Raw genomic sequence first — 18,043 nt, 5'->3', positions numbered from 1 at the left:
ATATTTCTCCTAGCAATCTTGATTCCAGCTTGCAATTCATCCAGCCTGGCATTTCACATGATGTACTCTGCATATAAGTTAAATAAGCAGGGTGGCAATATACAGCCTTGATGTACTCCTTTCCCAATTTTGAACCCAGTCTATTGTTCCATGTCCAGTTCTAACTGTTGCTTCTTGATCTGCATGCAGTTTCTCACAAGGAAGATAAAGTAGTCCCGTATTCCCATCTTTTTAAGAGTTTTCCAGTTTGCTGTGATCCACACGAAGTCTTTAGTGTAGTCAATGAAGCAGAAATAGATGTTTTCTGGAATTTCTCTTGCAAAACTATGATCCAATGTTGGCAATTTGATCTTTGGTTCCTCTGCCTTTTCTAAATCCAGCTTGTACATCTGGAAGTTCTCAGTTCACATACTGTTGAAGCCTAGCTTGAAGGATTCTTGAGCATTACCTTGCTAGCATGTTAAATGAGCACAATTGTGTGGTAGTTTGAACATTTTTTTGGAATTGCCTTTTTTAAGGATTTGAGCGAAAACTGACATTTTCCAGTCCTGTAGCCACTGCTGAGTTTTCCAAATTTGCTGGCATATTGAGTGCAGCACTTTAACAGCATCATCTTTTAGGATTTGAAATAGTTCAGCTGGAATTCCATCACCTCCACTGGCTTTTCCATTGTAATGCTTCCTAAGGCACACTTGATTTCACACGCCAGGATATCTGGCTCTAAGTGAGTGACCACACCATCATATTACAGTAGTAGAGTATTCTAAATCAGACTACATACTTAATATTACCAGTTTGTTATATATTTTCTTATGTTCTCATATTACTCATTATCATCCTTTCATTTCAGTTTGAAGAACTCCTTTTAGCATTTCCTGTAAGGCAATTTCTGGTGGTTATGAACTCCCTCACCTTTTGATTTTTGTGGAAGTCTTTATCTTGTCTTCATTTCTGAAGGCAGCATTGCTAGGTAAAATCATCCTGGTTGGCAGGGTTTGCTTTCAGCACTTTGAGTATATAATCTCATTATCTCCTGGTCTGCAAGGTTTCTGCTGGATTCCCTTGTATGAGATTTTTTTTCTCTTGCTCTTTTTAAATTTCTTCTGTATTTGATTTTAGACAATTTCATTATAATGTTTCTTAGAAAAGATTGTTTGGGAATGATATTATTGAGTGGCTTCCTAGCTTTATGAATTTGAATATCCAAATCTGTCCAGATTTGGAGACTTCTCAGCCATTATTTATTTAAACTTTCTCCTTCTCTTCTCCTGCTGAGTTTCCAATGATGCCATAGATTGTTTCTTTTAATGGTGTCCCATAAACCCTGTACACATTTTCCATTCTTTTTTCCTTTTGTCTCAATAATTTCAAATGATCTGTCTTTAAGCTCATTGATCTCTTTGGTCCAATCTGATGATGATGCTCTCTCTTGAATTCTTCAGTTCAGTTATTTTATCTTCAGCTCCAAAATTTTTGTTGTATTTCTTTATACTTTCTGTCTCTTTGTTGGACTTTATATCTTGTTTTTGTATTTTTTTTTCCTGATTTTGTTAAATTGTTTATCTGTGTTCCCTCAACATCTTTAGAAAAATTATTTTGAATTCTTTGTCTGGCAATTCACATAGCTCCATTACTTTGAGGTCAGTTACTGGAAGTCTACTATGTTCCTTTGGTGGTATCACATTTCTCTGATTCTTTGTGATCCCTGTAGTCTTGCATAGGTTCCTGTACATTTGAAGACACAGTCACCCTTTCCAGGCTTTATGGACTGACTTTGGTAAGGAACGGCCTTCACTCACAAGTGGGGCATGATGGGACATGATATGACCCTGGATCTAGTGGTGTAGGGCCCAAGTGCAGGGGCATGTGTGGCTCCAGGTCTGAGGGTAGTCATGATGTCAGCTCAAGATTCTGGGGTCCACAGCTTCAATAAATGTGTGGTGAGAACTTGGTGGGTTGCAGTGGCTACAAGGGTTGGTGGGGTCCTCAGCTCTACCTCCAGATCTGGCAGCTAGGGACCAAGACAGGCAGTGGTGGTAGCTGGAGCTGGTGGCATGTCCATGCTTGGCTATGGGAGCCAGCTTTAGGTTCCTGTATAGTGGGACGGGCTGCTTACAGATATACACAGTGGTGGGGGCCAGGACCAACAAAGGGCTTGGGCCAACTGTTTGTTTACTGGCAACCATGGAATACCTGGCTATCAGCATGCACTCCTGTTGCTATAGAGTCTCCTCATGAGTGCATACATAGCAGTAGAGGCTGGGGAAGGGAATCAGGTAGAGTTATACAGGTGCAAAAATGGAGGAGCTAGCAGTAGCTGAGATCAGTGGTTCAGGCTAAAGACAAGAAACAGCCAGGTCCACAGCAGTTTCAGGGGCCTTGTTTGTTGGCACAAACTATAGCAGCTACAGGATCTCCACATGGTTATGTGCATGACATTGGATTCAGGTGATGAGTCAGACCGGGAACATGCAGATGTATAGCTAGGGGACAAGGGGAAGCTAGGTGCAGGTGAGCCCATTGGTGCTAGCTAGTGACCAAATCTAAACCTATAAGCAGCCATAAGGACCTCGACTACAGGATCCTGCATTGGGCACAGGCATCACAGTAGAGACCAGTGATGAGAGGCAGGATGGTGGTGTGCAAGTACAGAGCTAGAGGGACTAGCCCCAAGGACTCACATAGCAGTTAGGGACAGTCACAGGGATCTAGGCTGGTGTCTTGCATTCACATGGCTAAAGAGGCCTGGGCTGGCTACTAGTGTAGATCTCAGGCTCCAGTAGGAGTAGGGGGCAGAAGGAGCTAAGAGGGTCTTTTGTAGCTGGCATCTGTGATTGCAAATATCCGTGGGTCAAAAAATGGTGAAATCTGAATGAGATCCACACGGATTGTGCTGACCATTGGTTTCTTTAGTGCAAAAGCTGCTGGGTCCTCTACAGAGCAGGCCACTGGGAAACATGAACCCTCCTGCTGCCTAGCTCATACTGGTAGCCCTGCTTCCCTCCTTGTTCCTTGCCACTTCTCTATGTTTCAGCTTTGCTGGTCTCTGGGTGAGAAAAACCTGAAAAGGGTCTTCCATTTGGTGCCTTGAAAGGCAGGGGAAGCTGGTCAGTCAGCCCTACTCTCCCTTTCCTGGCAATGGAACTCTTTCTAGCTGGGGAGTTACTTCTTGGCACTGAGTAATGTCAGCTTGGGGAATGGGATGATGAAGGCAAAATGAAGCTATTCTTCCTTCTCTTTGTGTGGTTATTCTTAGTTTTTTGTTCTGTTTTGTTGCTAAAGTTTCTTAAGTGGACTCTTGTGGTCTCCCAGAGCTGTTTCTATTTATGAATAGCTGCGTAATTGTTAATATTTGTGGGAATACAGAGGCTTGGTCTCCTACTTCACCATCTTGATGATATCACTCCTTAGCTTTGGCTTTGATATCTGAAGACCAAGTAGCCAATATATTCTTCAACTTTGAATTAATTAGTTTTTGTTGCAGCAACAAACAATTTCTAAATTTCAGTGGCTTACAACAACAAACATTCCCTATGATTCTTAGTGAGGGCTAATGGTTAATTACAGCTTTGCTGTTTGGCTAGGTTCAGGTGGCCTCATTAATCTTCTCATTTAGTGACCCATACTAAAGGAACTGCCACACCCTTTGACCCACTCTTCTCTTGTTGAAAGTCTTAAGCTTGAAAGAGACAGAGCCAAACCATGAAAGGATGTTTAAAACTTTTCTGATATGAGATATACCATATCCACTGTATTATCTATTGTTATATGATAAATTATAAAAAAAAACTTAGTGGCTTACAACAACACATTTATTGTCTCACATTTCCTGTGAGTCAGGAGTCTGGACATTGCTTAGCTGGGTACACTGCTTAAAGGTTTCACCAGCTACTGCTGACTGTCAGCGGAAGGCTACCTTCATCTCCTAAAGGTTGTCGTCAATTCCTAGAGGCTACCCACAGTTCCAGTGCTTTTGTAGTTCCTAGAGGACTCTCCATAGTTCCTTGCAGTGTGACAACAGAGCTAACAACTTCATGAAGCTAGCAAGAAGAGTCTCTAAAGTAATTCTCCTAGCAAGACTAGATCGATCTTATATCATGTCATATAATCACAGAAGTGACATTTCACCACTTTTAACATATTTTATCAGTTAGAGGCATGTTACAAGTCCCATCTGCACTCAGGTAGTAGGGATTGCAAAAGGGCATGAACACCAGGAAGTGAGGATCATGGAGACCATTCTAGAGTCTGTACACCACATTTACTTACATTCTGTTGACTGAAGTTAGTCACATGGCTGGCCAATCCCCAAAACAATAGGGCAGTAAGGTATAATCTTCCTAGAAGGTGGGGAAGGAATAAATAATTTTGAATATATAATACAATCTTCCAAAAACTTCTGGCATTCTTAAGCTGTATGTAATCAATAATACTGTTATCAACTGTCATATTCATTAGCATAATAATGATAGTAATATGAACAAAGGAAGTCAGCAGGACTTATTGTTAATATCTTAACATTCACTTTAAAACATAGACAAGCATTTTAGATGGAACTTGAAGATAAAATATTGTTATGTATTCTTTATGTTTCAATTCTTTCCATCAGTTGAAGAATAAATGTATATTATGGCAAAAGCAAAATATAACAAAAATGGATGCTGAATGTAACACCTGTTAGTTTTACCTCTATAAAGATTAACTTTCAAACAGTTAAACAGAGAAGTATATTGGTAATTAATACAAATTTTGAGGTTATCACTAAACAACCTTAGGAAGGACAATATTTCAGTTTTGAGCTAAAATTCTTTTAAAATGTTAAGTAACAGAGATCTAAATATATTATAATTCTAAGCTGTAGACTTGCTTGAGGTATTACCATTCATAATAATAAACAAAATACCTCTAAGTACATACTTAATTTTTAGTTATTAATTTCATCCTTCTTTCAAGAAAAAAAAAAAATCTTGCATGGGAATTGTTTACATCTTATGAGGATGGCTTAAAACCAGTATGTCAACTTTGCCACCTCAGATTTTTCAAGGAAGATAAATCTCAAAAGTGGAATTTAAAGAAATCATTCCAAAGGAAATGATAATTAAACTAAAACCCAAAAGAATTAGCCAGGCGAAAGTTGAATGAAGGTGGAGGAAAATTCCAAGTAGAACGGGTGGACTATAAAAGAATGAGATGGTTGAGTATATGTTACAGGGACTGAAGTGCTGTGGAGAAGATATATTAATTTATGATGCTACTACAACTTAATGACTTAAAACAGCATGCATTTATTATCTCAAAGTTTCTATGTATCAAGAATCCAGGCAAAGTTTATCTGGGTTCTCAGTAAGACTACAATAAAAGCCTTAGCCAAGACTGGTCTCTAATCTAGAGGATCAACTAGAGAAGGTGCCACTTCCAAGCTTAGTCCAATTATTAGCAGAATTCTTTTTCTTGTTGCTTTAGGAATCATGGCAGGTTGCTTCTTGCAATTCAGCAATGGAGAGTGAGAGACTGCAAATTTAGCTAGTAGTATGGTCAAGATGGCAGGGTGGGAAGATGCTGAGCTCACCTCCTTCCAAGGACACACCAAAATTACAACTATTTATGGAGCAACTATCTGCGATAACTAAAGACTAGCAGAAAATATTTTCCACAACTAAATATATAAAGGAGGAACCACAGTGAGAATGGTGGAAGAGAAAATATAATCAGGACCTGCACCCAGGTAGGCAACCCCAAAATGGGAGGATAATGACAATTACAGTGGTTCTTCCCAAGGAGTGAGAAGTCTGAGCCCCACATTAGGCTATTCACCCTGGGGGATCCTGCCTTGGAAGATAAGCCCCTAAACTTCTGGCTTTGAAGGCCAGTGAGGCTTGCACAGGGGAGAGCTGGAGAGCTATAAGAAACAGAGACTGTCTTATTAAAAGGCATATGAAACATGTATAATATCATATAAGAAATGAATCATCAGTCTATGTTCAATGCAGGATACAGGATTCTCGGGGCTGGTGCACTGGGATGACCCAGAGGGATGGTATGAGGAGGGAGGAGGAAGGGGGGTTCAAGATTGGGAACACGTGTACACCTGTGGCAGATTCTTGTTGATGTATGGCAAAACCAATACAATATTGTAAAGTAATTAGCCTCTAATTAAAATAAATAAATTTAAAATTTAAAAAAAGATATATGAAAATTCTAACATGCTCAAAGTGCCAGCACAGAGGAAGTAATTTGAAAGTAACCAAGGTCAGAAACATTTGTCAATCTTAGAGAACCTGGAGAGACAGGTGGCAACTGGGACTCCCTCTGCAAACATAGATACTGGGAAACTCATTCTACCATGAGGACACTGGTGCTGGCAAGCATAATTTTAGAGTTCTCTCTAACCTAAGAGCACCAGGGACATATTCACCCACTAGCAGGTTGCCACAAAACCCGTGACAAACAGACCCCACAGCCAGCCACCCTGTGTCCCAAGCCCTGCCTACTAGCAATCCTGGCATGAACACCAGGACCCACTGGGCCAGAGAGCAAGCCATGCTGGGACCTAGCCCTGCCCACTAGTGGGTTGGCAGCCCCCATTTAAGGCAGGGCCTGGCAGCCAAATAGGCCAGGGGTCAGTCCCACCTACCAGTGCACACACAGTAATCAGGCCCACCATAATAGAGCTCCCCACGCAACTCACATAGGGGAAACCCTAGAACATAGAGCTCTGCTCACAAAAGGGGAATGCACAGCTGGGCCACGTAGGATGTCTCCTACATAAGACCAGTTCTTCAAGATCAGGGAATGTAACTGACAAAGCTAATATATAGAAAGAAACACAAAGGATTAGGCAAAATGAGGAGACAAAGAAATATGTTCCAAACTAAGCAATCTGAATTCAACAATACATTAAAAAGATCATACACCACTATCAAGTGGGATTTGTTCCAGGGATGTAAGGATGGCTCAATATCCACAAATCAATCAATGTGATATACCACATTAACAAATTGAAGAGCAAAACTAATATAATAATATCAATAGATGCAGAAAAGATTTGACATAATTCAACATCCATTTATGATAAAAATTCTCCACAAAGTGGGTATAGAGGGAACATACCTCAACATAATAAACCTACAGCTAACATCAGCCTCAATGGTGAAAAGCTGAAAGCATTTCATCTAAGATTGGGAATGTTTCAAGGATACACTCTCTCACTACTGTTTTCAACATAGTATTGGAAATCCTAGCCACAGTTATCAAACAAGAAAAAGAAACAAAAGGAATACCAAACTGGAAATAAAGTCATACTGTCACTGTTTGCAGATGACAATGATGCTACATGTAGAAAACCCCAAACATTCTGCCAAAAAACTATTAGACTGATAAGTGAATTTAGTAAAGTTGCAAGACACAAAATTAACATATAGAAATCTGTTGTGTTTTTCTAGACTAATAAAAAGCTATCAGAAATGAAAACTAAGTAAACAATACCATTTATAATTTCATCAAAAATAATAAAATATCTAAGAATAAATCCAACCAACAAGGCAAAAGACTGTACTCAGAAAAAATAAGACATTGGTAAAAGAAATTAAAGATGACATAAATGAAAAGATATAGTGTGCTCATTGATTGGAAGACTCAATATTGCTAAAATGACCATACTTACCAAGGCAATCTATAGATTCAGTGCAATCCCTATCAAAAACAATGTCATATTTCATGGAACTAGAATAAACCTACAGCTAACATCAGTCTCTAAAATTTGTATGGAAACACAGTAGACCCCACATAGCCAAAATAATTTTAAGCCGAGTAAAGCTGGAAGAAACATGCTTCCTGATTTCAAACTATATTTCAAAGCTACAACAATCAAACAGTATGGTACTGACACAAAAACAGACACATAGATCAATGTAAAAGAACAGAGAGCCCAGGAATGAACCCACATGTATATGGCCAATTAATCTATGACAGATGTGGTAGGAATATACAATGGGGAAAGACCACCTCTTCAAAAAGTGGTGTTTGGAAAATTGGACAGCTACATGCAAAAGATTCAAACTGGACATCTTTCTCACACCATATATAAAGGCAAACTAAATGAATTAAAGACTTATATGTAGGACCTGAAACCATAAAATGGTTTTATGAAAACCTGAAAACCATAAAATGCCTAGAAGAAAACATAGGCAGTATGCACTTAGACATCAATCTTAGCAATATATTTTTTGATTTCTCTCCTCAGGCAAGGGGCAAAAGCAAAAATGAACAAAGGGGACTACAACAAACTAAAACTCTTTTGCAAAATGAAGGAAACTATCAACAAAATGAAATGGCAGCCTACTGAATGGGAAAAGATATTTGCAAATGATATATTTAATAAGGGGTTAGTGCCTAAATACAAAGAACTCATATAACACAGTATCAACATAACAGACAACCCAATTAAAAAGTTGGCAGAGGACTTGAATAGTCCTTTTCCCAAATAGGACATACAGATGACTAAAAGACATAAAATATGCAATATCACCAATCATCATGGAAATGCAAATCAAAACTGCAAAGCAGTATCACCTCACATCTGTCAGAATCATCATCATCATCAACTATCATCAAAGAGACAAGAGATAATAAGTTTAGGTGAAGATGTGGAGAAAAGGGTACTCTCATGCATTCTTGGTGGAAATGTAAAGTGGTGTAACCACTATGGAGAACAGTGTGGAGGTTCGTCAATAATTTAAAATAGATCTATCATACAATCCAGCAATTCTACTTCTGGGTATTTACCCAAAGAAAACAAAATCCACTTACTCAAAAAGATACTGTACACATACTCTGGTGTCAGTGCAGCATTATTTACAATAGCCAAGATATGGAAGCAAACTAAGAGCCCATCAATAGATAAAATGGAATATTACTTAGCCATAAAAAAGAACAAAATCTTGCCATCTGCCACAACACTGATGGGCCTAGAGGGTATTTTACTAAGTGAAATAAGTCATACAGAGAAAGACAAATACCACATTATTTCACTTATATGAGAAATTAAAAAAAATAAAACACATGAACAAACAGAACAGAAACAGAGATATAGAAAGTACACTGGTGGCTGCCAGAGGGGAGGAAAGTGGAGGGATGAGTGAAATAGGTGAGAGATACTAAGTACAAACTTCCACTTATAAAATAAATGTCATGGGGATATAATGTACAGTGTAGGGAATATAGTAATAATAGTGTAATAACTTTGCAATGCTGACAGATGATAACTAGACCTATCATGGGGATCATTTTGTAATATATAAAAAATCAAAACGTTATGTTGTACACCTGAAGCTAATGCAATATCATGTCAATTATCTATCAATTTAAAAAATAAAAATAAATAAAACAAGCCAACTAGCAAGACAGAGTCTTACATAATGCCGTATATTCACAGGACAGACATCTCATCACCTTTGCCATCTTCCTTTGGTTAAAAGCAAGCCACCTTTTCTGCCCACATTCATGGGGGAAGAGATTATACAGAAATATGTATACCAGGTGATAGGACTCTTAAGGGGCTACCTCAAAACCTGTTCACCCTAGAGAGACATGGTGGTTCCAAGTAGGTGGTAGAGGCTCACTTAATTAATAGTTTAGACAAATGCTGCTTAGCCAGGTATCAGAAACAAATACCAAAGCTGAGGCCAAACCCCTAAATCCTCATATATTGAAATTCTTGTATACAAGAGTAAATTTGAAATTATATCAAAGAATTAACCATAAATTTATTGTTAAAGTGTTAGTAATCAATTTTTTTAAGTTTATCATTATAATCTGGGAACAACATTTCTAAGCACTATCACACTGCCTACCATACTGTTGAAACTCTCCTTCATAACATTTTTTGGCCACAACGTTACATTTATTTGTATGACTAGTTGATTAATGTTTGAGGATTATGCTGAATTCTAATGTCCAGAAGAATAGGAGCCAGTGTCCAGTTTTGCTTTTAGCAGTACTTTTGGTGTAATAGGGTTCTCCCCCACATCTCCCTTACTCCTACTACCTATCCTCACCCCTCATGGCAAGGGAGATTGTTAGCATCATAAACGTGCATTAAAATTATTCCATCTGAGGTGATCATTAAATAGCAAGAGAGGTGTTTATGAATAAGGAAGTTCACTTTAAGTTTTTAATAATTGTGAAAATTTGGAAGTGATCTAAATGCCCAGTAGGGGAATTATTATAACATGGTTCATTTAATCCATGCAGAAAGAATGGATTCCTTTATTTGTTTTTTCCTGTATTAGGTGGTTACCCTTTCCAGATATACAGAATATGAACGAGATTGCTGCCCAAGCAGCACCATCTGCACTTCCTAATAACAGTGTAGTGAAATGTTCATCTACTTTGGAGTTGAACATACTTAAGTTTAAACTCCAATTTTACCAATCTTGGATGGCCAAATGGAGGTCTATGTATCCTGAATGAGGTTTGTCTAAAGCAGCGGTTTTCAAACTGTGGTTCTCGAAGGAGCAACAGTAGCGTCACCTGGGAACATGATAGAAATGCAAGTTTTCTACTCTCAACACAGACCTACTGGATCAAAACCTATAGGGGTGGGGCCCAGCACACGTTTTAACTTCCAGGTGATTCTGATTCATCTTAAGTGTGAGACCCAAAATTCAAGTTACATTTGTTTTACCAGTCCCTTCTTGGTTATATTGGTCTTCAACCACAAGGTGGCAACCTCTGTCTAAAATCCAAGGGGTTGACCAATGGTTACAGTATGGTTGACATCTGATCTAGCTACCTTACTGTCCAAAATGTACTAAGTATTAACAGTAATGTGATATAGAGATGTAAGAGAGAAGTGGGAGATCAGAGAAAAAGCAAAGAGATGGAATGAAGAATAGGGCTGGAGGGGGCTTTATCTTTGCTCTTAATATTGCAAGTTAACTAGGATGAGGCAGTGGTGGCAATGGAGTCAGTGTTGCTGGTACCAGGTTATTTTCCATCTAACAATTCAGCTCATTCTGGGTCCAAAACTATGCACATGAATGTTGGAGAGTTTGTGGACAGTCAATTTCATCCACACTTTTTCATCCTTTAATACACAGACACTACTCAAAGGCAAGCACCTCCCCACACCATCACCTACACTCTTCCTATATTTATACTTAAATCATGAATTCCTTATCCACTTCTATTACTGATTTCCTGCTTTTAAAATTTTTCTATAGTTCTCCTTGGAATTGCATTGCACAGAATAGCAAGCTCAGACTGTGAAAATGTTCTTTGTTGCCCTTATTTATTTATCTCTCCTTAACTGTGACTTAGTACTCCCCTAATCCAATACTCTTGCCTGGAAAATCCCAAGGACGGAGGAGCCTGGTAGGCTGCAGTCCATGGGGTCGCTAAGAGTTGGACACGACTGAGCGACTTCACTTTCACTTTTCATTTTCATGCATTGGAGAAGGAAATGGCAACCCACTCCAGTGTTCTTGCCTGGAGAATCCCAGGGACAGGAGGGCCTGGTGGGCTGCTGTCTATGGGGTCACGCAGAGTCGGACACGACTGAAGCGACTTAGCAGCAGCAGCAGTAGCAGCAGTACTGCTCTGAAGATTGTACTTTCCATGTATTCCTCTCTGGTAAAATCTGTTAATTTATGATTCCCCAGAAGTTATATGGTTTGATAAAGAGGATAGAGAATGGTAACTTCCAGCAACAGAAGTCTCAAAGGAGGAAAAAATTTCTATTTCTGGCAATGGGATCCATGCAGGCATGTCACCCAGCACCTTAGTTTCTCAGTTCTGTTAACTGTCTCAATTCCATTTCACTTGAGCCACTGTCACCCATGACCACACAGTGGATTTTTCAACACCTATAGAAAATCGATGACACCACCCTTATGGCAGAAAGTGAAGAGGAACTAAAAAGCCTCTTGATGAAAGTGAAAGAGGAGAGTGAAAAAGTTGGCTTAAAGCTCAATATTCAGAAAACTAAGATCATGGCATCTGGTCCCATCACTTCATGGGAAATAGATGGGGAAACAGTGCAAACAGTGTCAGACTTTATTTTGGGGGGGTTCCAAAATCACTGCAGATGGTGATTGCAGAGATGAAATTAGAAGACACTTACTCCTTGGAAGGAAAGTTATGACCAACCTAGATAGCATATTTAAAAGCAGAGACATTACTTTGCCAACAAATGTCCGTCTAGTCAAGGCTATGGTTTTCCCAGTGGTCATGTATGGATGTGAGAGTTGGACTGTGAAAAAAGGTGAGAGCCGAAGAATTGATGCTTTTGAACTGTGGTGTTGGAGAAGACTCTTGAGAGTCCCTTGGACTGCAAGGAGATCCAACCAGTCCATTCTAAAGGAGATCAGTCCTGGGTGTTCTTTGGAAGGAATGATGCTGAAGCTGAAACTCCAGTACTTTGGCCACCCCATGCGAAGAGTTGACTTATTGGAAAAGACTCTGATGCTGGGAGGGATTGGGGGCAGGAGGAGAAGGGGACGATAGAGGATGAGATGGCTGGATGGCATCACCAACTCGATGGACATGAGTTTGGGTGAACTCCGGGAGTTGGTGATGGACAGGGAGGCCTGGAGTGCTGCAATTCATGGGGTCGCAAAGAGTTGGACATGACTGAGCGACTGAACTGAACTGATACAAAATCCACCAGAGAAGGCAATGGCACCCCACTCCAGTACTCCTGCCTGGAAAATCCCATGGACGGAGGAGCCTGGTGGACTGCAGTCCATGGGGTCGCTAAGAGTCGGACACAACTGAGCAACTTCACTTTCACTTTTCACTTTCATGCAATGGAGAAGGAAATGGCAACCCCCTCCAGTGTTCTTCCTTGGAGAATCCCAGGGACAGAGGAGCCTGGTGGGCTGCCGTCTATGGGGTCGCACAGAGCTGAATATGACTTAAGCGACTTAGCAGCATACAAAATCCACACTGGATATCCTTTTTCACTAGTTATCTTTTTCTTCTTTCTTGCTTTCTATAGGATAGATGGAATTTTCATTTCCCGGTTTAGAAACCCCAACTCCAACCCCAACATCCTACTTTTGTTCTTATTGTGGTTTCCCTTTACACCTGGGTTTATTTACTCCTATTAATTTATCAATATATTTTCCTCTTAACAATACAAGTATTTGAAAATGTTCTTATGTCTTTTGGTTTTATCACACCTACTCCATCATTCTGATAATGTTTAAAACTTTAGTTCTGGGTTACTTTCTGCTCAGTATTTTTAATTTTTCACATCAGCAATAAACTATATCATGATATTTAATCATCCCTACTTCCCATATTTCTTGAAGCATCTCTTTTTTTTTCTTATTTGAAGACTTCCTCCAAAATTGTCTTCAACAAGGATCTTTGTGTGGCAAGACTTCTGAGACATTGTCTGCCCCCAAATATATTTACTATTCTACTATATCTAAATGAAAAATGACTGGGTATAAAATTATAGGTTAAAACATGATAGATCCAGTCTCTTAAAAGTATTACTTGATTGTAATATTTAACTTTGCTAATAAGAAGTTTTTTATAAATTTATTTCTTTCCTTTGTAGAGAATTTTATTTTTTCTATATGGTAGCCTTGAGAAGTCTTTGATATTATTAAGTTCAATTTTTATGTGTATGTATGTGTACATACATATACGTATACAGGTTTTACTCTATCTCTCTTAGTCTGTGTCAGCCACAATGTGTTTGAGGAGTGGGGGAAAGAGAACCAGATACTATAGAACCTGTTGATCATTCCCATTTGCTGCTATGACCAAGGCTTCATCTTGATACTCTTTGAAATAAGCAGCACTATTGTGGATCCAGTGTTCCCAGGTAGTAATCTACCAGCCTTGGGGATTTGAAAGGCATGGAAGAGTGATACCAATACTCACACCTATTTTCAAGTACTTACTCAACCAAGCAGGGCTTTTTTTTTTTTTTCTGCCTGATATACTCTAATATGTCCACAAATACTATGAACTGTGGTTTGGGATGTTTCTGTTGATTCCTATTATGAAGGTAGATGATGTAGTTACCATGACAATTAGAGGAAATAGAAGAGCAAAATATAAAAAGCTTTCATTAAGCATCCTCTCAGTATTGTCTCCAACTATCCTCTATTCTAGATTGCAAAAACCACAGCCATGCAGATTGAAGTCACCATAAACAAATGGCTTTTATTCTTAGCTGGGCCTGGCACCACTCAGCTATCTCTTTGTCAGCTTCCTCTCCCATTTGTTCAGTGCCTGTTCAAATCTGCACCACACTCATCAAGCCCCTCCTTTCCCTCTTCTTTTCAGCAATGCACTGAGAAACCACACCTTACACAAGACCAGAGGTACTCTCTCATTTGTGAATGGCAGTCCTGGAGCACAATATAGAACACAGTGAAACTTATACTTCCAGTTGTGCTAGATAGGCCCTGGAAGGACTTTGAATCCTATGTCAAAGGAAAAGGAAGACAGTGAAATGACAAGAATGGAAAATCATAGGCCACTCTCTGTATGCTGTGGATATATCATTCAGGAGTGAAGCAGAAATCAAGACATTCTCAGGCAAAGGAAAACTAACAGAAGGCCTAGGCTGTGCCTAAAGGAAGTTCTTGATGCATAAAAGAAATATTTTAAAAAGGAATCTTGGCACATCAGAAAGGAAGAAAGAACAATGGAAGAACAAAATTATAGGTAAATGTAATAAACTTTCATTCTCTTCTTGATATTTCTGAATCATGTTTGATAGTTGAAATAAAAATTATAATACTGTCTGATATGAGTCTCAAGGTATATAGAGGAAATAGATGATAAAATTATATTGTGAATGGGAGAAGTCTATTAAACTTAAATGGAAATGCTTCCCAGGTGGTGCTAGTGGTAAAGAATCCACCTGCCAATGCAGGATACATGGGTTTGACCCGTGGGTTAGGAAGATCCCTTGGAATAGGAAATGGCAATCCACTCCAGTATTCTTGCCTGGAAAATTCCATGGACAGAGGAGCCTGGCAGGCTACAGTCCACGAGGCTGCAAAGAATTAGACATGACTGAGCACTGAGCACACACACACACACACACACACACACCTCACTGGAACTAATAAAATGTCTACACAACCTATAGACTTTGATAAGTTATATAATATGTAATACATACAGTATTATGTATTATCCACAGCAACCACTTTAAAAATTTATATGAAGAAATGCACTAAAAAAGATACTAGTTAATTCAAAATGAAGTTCTAAAAAATCTTAAAGTAACCCACAGGAAAGCATGAAAAAGAAAACAAAGAGTGGAGAGAATAAAAAGAACATGAACCACTCCCACCAAGCACACACAATGAAGGACTTACGCCCTAACATATCAATAGTTAAATTAATTGTAAATTATCTAGGGACTTTGATCAGACAAGATGGCAGAGATTCATTTCTCCCTGCCTCTCTCTGTTAAGAACAACTACAATATGACACAAGAAGCAAGCATAGGAGGACTCTGAATGATAGAGGAAAGCAGACTGGCTAAATACCCCAGTACTGGAGAAAGACCCCAGATGGCAGATGGGCATCTTACAACTCCTCACTCAGCAATAGAAGGCAACCAAGCCTGGCATCGCCTGACCCGAACATATTAGATGAAGGTGGCTCAGGTAGGTTCATGTTTTCTCCAGATTAAATGGGTATATTATGCTGACAACTCCAGTCAGGCCCAGTGGCAATGGTAAGGGTTATCAAGGGGGAACTTAAAAAATAAAAGATGGCCAGGGAAAATAATCTTTATTTCTGTGGGCCAGAGAGTTTCTTCTCTAACCTAGAGATGCCCAGTGGCACCAGGAGGGGTGATGCCATCACAAGTGACCCAGTTTGGAAAGCATTCTCTTTTTTTAAATTTTAAAATCATTTTACTGTTTATACCATAGTCACATTTGAATTAGCAGAACTGTTCCCATGACAGACCAGACAGAGACCTGTTATTCAAGGAGAAAAATAAGTGAAGGCTTTCCTAAAGCTTAAGGAGAGACGTCCCATAGTAACTAACACAAGAATGGCTATAGCAATCTCAGACAATGGTGCCAAGGTGTGTGAGCAGGTAGGAACAAAGGGTGCTCCAGAGTAGCTGGCCTATGAATGTGTGTTGGCCTGAGACCACTGCCGCTTCCTAAAGAGATTTTCTTATTATGTTTGGTAAGCAGATGACTTGTAACAGATGTATAACTGAAGTAGGGTGACACTTCTGCAGCATAAATTCTACAGGTTTCGAGACAGGTTCTACAAATTTCATTGATGATTAATTGTTGCTTAATTATGATTCTGAAAAGGTAGATCCCATAAACAGACATCCAGGTAAATTTTACAACTGGTGAAATTCTTAAGCCAAAAAAAAAAAAAAAATAGCCACACATAACAAACCTACACACCACGAATTAAAATGGTGACATGTTAGGCCTTCTGAAAGAACCAGAGCAGGAAAGCTTATTCAAACAGAAAATCTTCATCCATCTCTTCAGCCAGGAGATCAGCAGGCTCTATCACCTCTCCTGCTGCCCTCCATTGCTCCAAGTCGTTATCAGACTTTTCCTTGAGAATCTTCTTCTCCTGTATTTTCCTTAACCTGTAGAACTCCTCTTGCTCTCTCTCATCCAGCTCTGTGATGATATAAGCAAGGGTATGTTCAATCCGGGGAATGATGACATGTTCGATAGCATTTACACGCCTGTCAGTTATCTTAATAGCTTCGTCCAAAGTAACAAAGGAAGTCTGCAGTGAAGCCAGCTCCACCAGTAGTTCCACTGCTTTGGCATAATTCCTCTTCAGTTTAGCCAACTGTTCCCCACCTCCGGCTAAACCAGTCAGTTCATAATTGTCAGTTCCTTCATGATAATGTTCAAATACTGGCAATGTAACACGTGCTACATTATCTTTCTTTGCTCTAATCTTCACTTGGGCCTTATTTACATTTTGGATAACTGTGGTGCTGAAGTACCCTGCTGTGAACTTGGCCTCAGCAAGTGAAAAAGCAGCCTCTCTCATCACTTCACTCATCAACATTTTAGTCTCTATTATCTTCTTAAGGATCTGTTGAAATCGAAGAGTTAGTTCAGTTCAGTTCAGTTCAATTCAGTCCCTCAGTCGTGTCTGACTCTGCGACCCCATGAATCGCAGCACGCCAGGCCTTCCTGTCCATCACCAACTCCCGGAGTTCACTCAGACTCACATCCATCGAGTCTGTGATGCCATCCAGCCATCTCATCCTCGGTGGTCCCCTTCTCCTCCTGCCCCCAATCCCTCGCACCATCAGAGTCTTTTCCAATGAGTCAACTCTTCGCATGAGGTGGCCAAAGTACTGGAGCTTCAGCTTTAGAATCATCATTCTTTCCAAAGAAATCCCAGGGCTGATCTCCTTCAGAATGGATTGGTTGGATCTCCTTGCAGTCCAAGGGACTCTCAAGAGTCTTCTCCAACACCACAGTTCAAAAGCATCAATTCTTCAGCGCTCAGCCTTCTTCACAGTCCAACTCTCACATCCATACATGACCACAGGAAAAACCATAACCTTGACTAGGCAGACCTTAGTCGGCAAAGTAATGTCTCTGCTTTTGGATATACTATCTAGGTTGGTCATAACTTTTCTTCCAAGGAGTAAGCGTCTTTTAATTTCATGGCTGCAGTCACCATCTGCAGTGAAGAGTTAAGGCATCAGATTTTTTCTTCAGGAGGTTTTGACCTGTCTGTGCTCCTTTTAACTGAGCCTTCATGATGGTCTGTGCTGTTCGTGAGTGAAAGATTTCAATTTGGTCTTTGCCCAACATTCTGATGATGACTGTTCAGCTTGGGTCCCTGGCCGGGCAACTGTGACTGCAACAACTCAGCCACGGAGTCTTTCTCTACCTGGAAAGCATTCTTTGTATTTTGTAGTTGAAGACTCCCTTTGCCCACCTAGGAACACTGATAGATCTGACAGCACTGGAAGTGGGGAAACCCACTATCACAAGAAGCAAAATTCAGGAAATATAAGTAGTGTGCTCCTTATATAAAATATCCTGAAAAA

The 18,043-nt window shown here is 39.6% G+C and overlaps 1 protein-coding gene across 1 annotated transcript; it reads right to left on the bottom strand.

The window, feature by feature from the left end:
- Window positions 1–16,467: 16,467 nt before the first annotated feature.
- Window positions 16,468–17,804, bottom strand: LOC128070330 (V-type proton ATPase subunit D-like). The gene is made up of 2 exons (XM_052663636.1): window positions 17,689–17,804; window positions 16,468–17,092 (listed from the first exon to the last, which is right to left on the bottom strand). Exons 1-2 carry the CDS (start codon window positions 17,802–17,804, stop codon window positions 16,468–16,470), a joined length of 741 nt encoding a protein of 246 aa, XP_052519596.1.
- Between the last annotated feature and the right edge of the window lie 239 nt (window positions 17,805–18,043).

The sequence above is a fragment of the Budorcas taxicolor genome, chromosome X, assembly GCF_023091745.1.
Source record: "Budorcas taxicolor isolate Tak-1 chromosome X, Takin1.1, whole genome shotgun sequence".
In the NCBI taxonomy this organism is placed as follows: domain Eukaryota; kingdom Metazoa; phylum Chordata; class Mammalia; order Artiodactyla; family Bovidae; genus Budorcas; species Budorcas taxicolor.
This window is presented reverse-complemented; position numbering and strand designations above follow the sequence as displayed.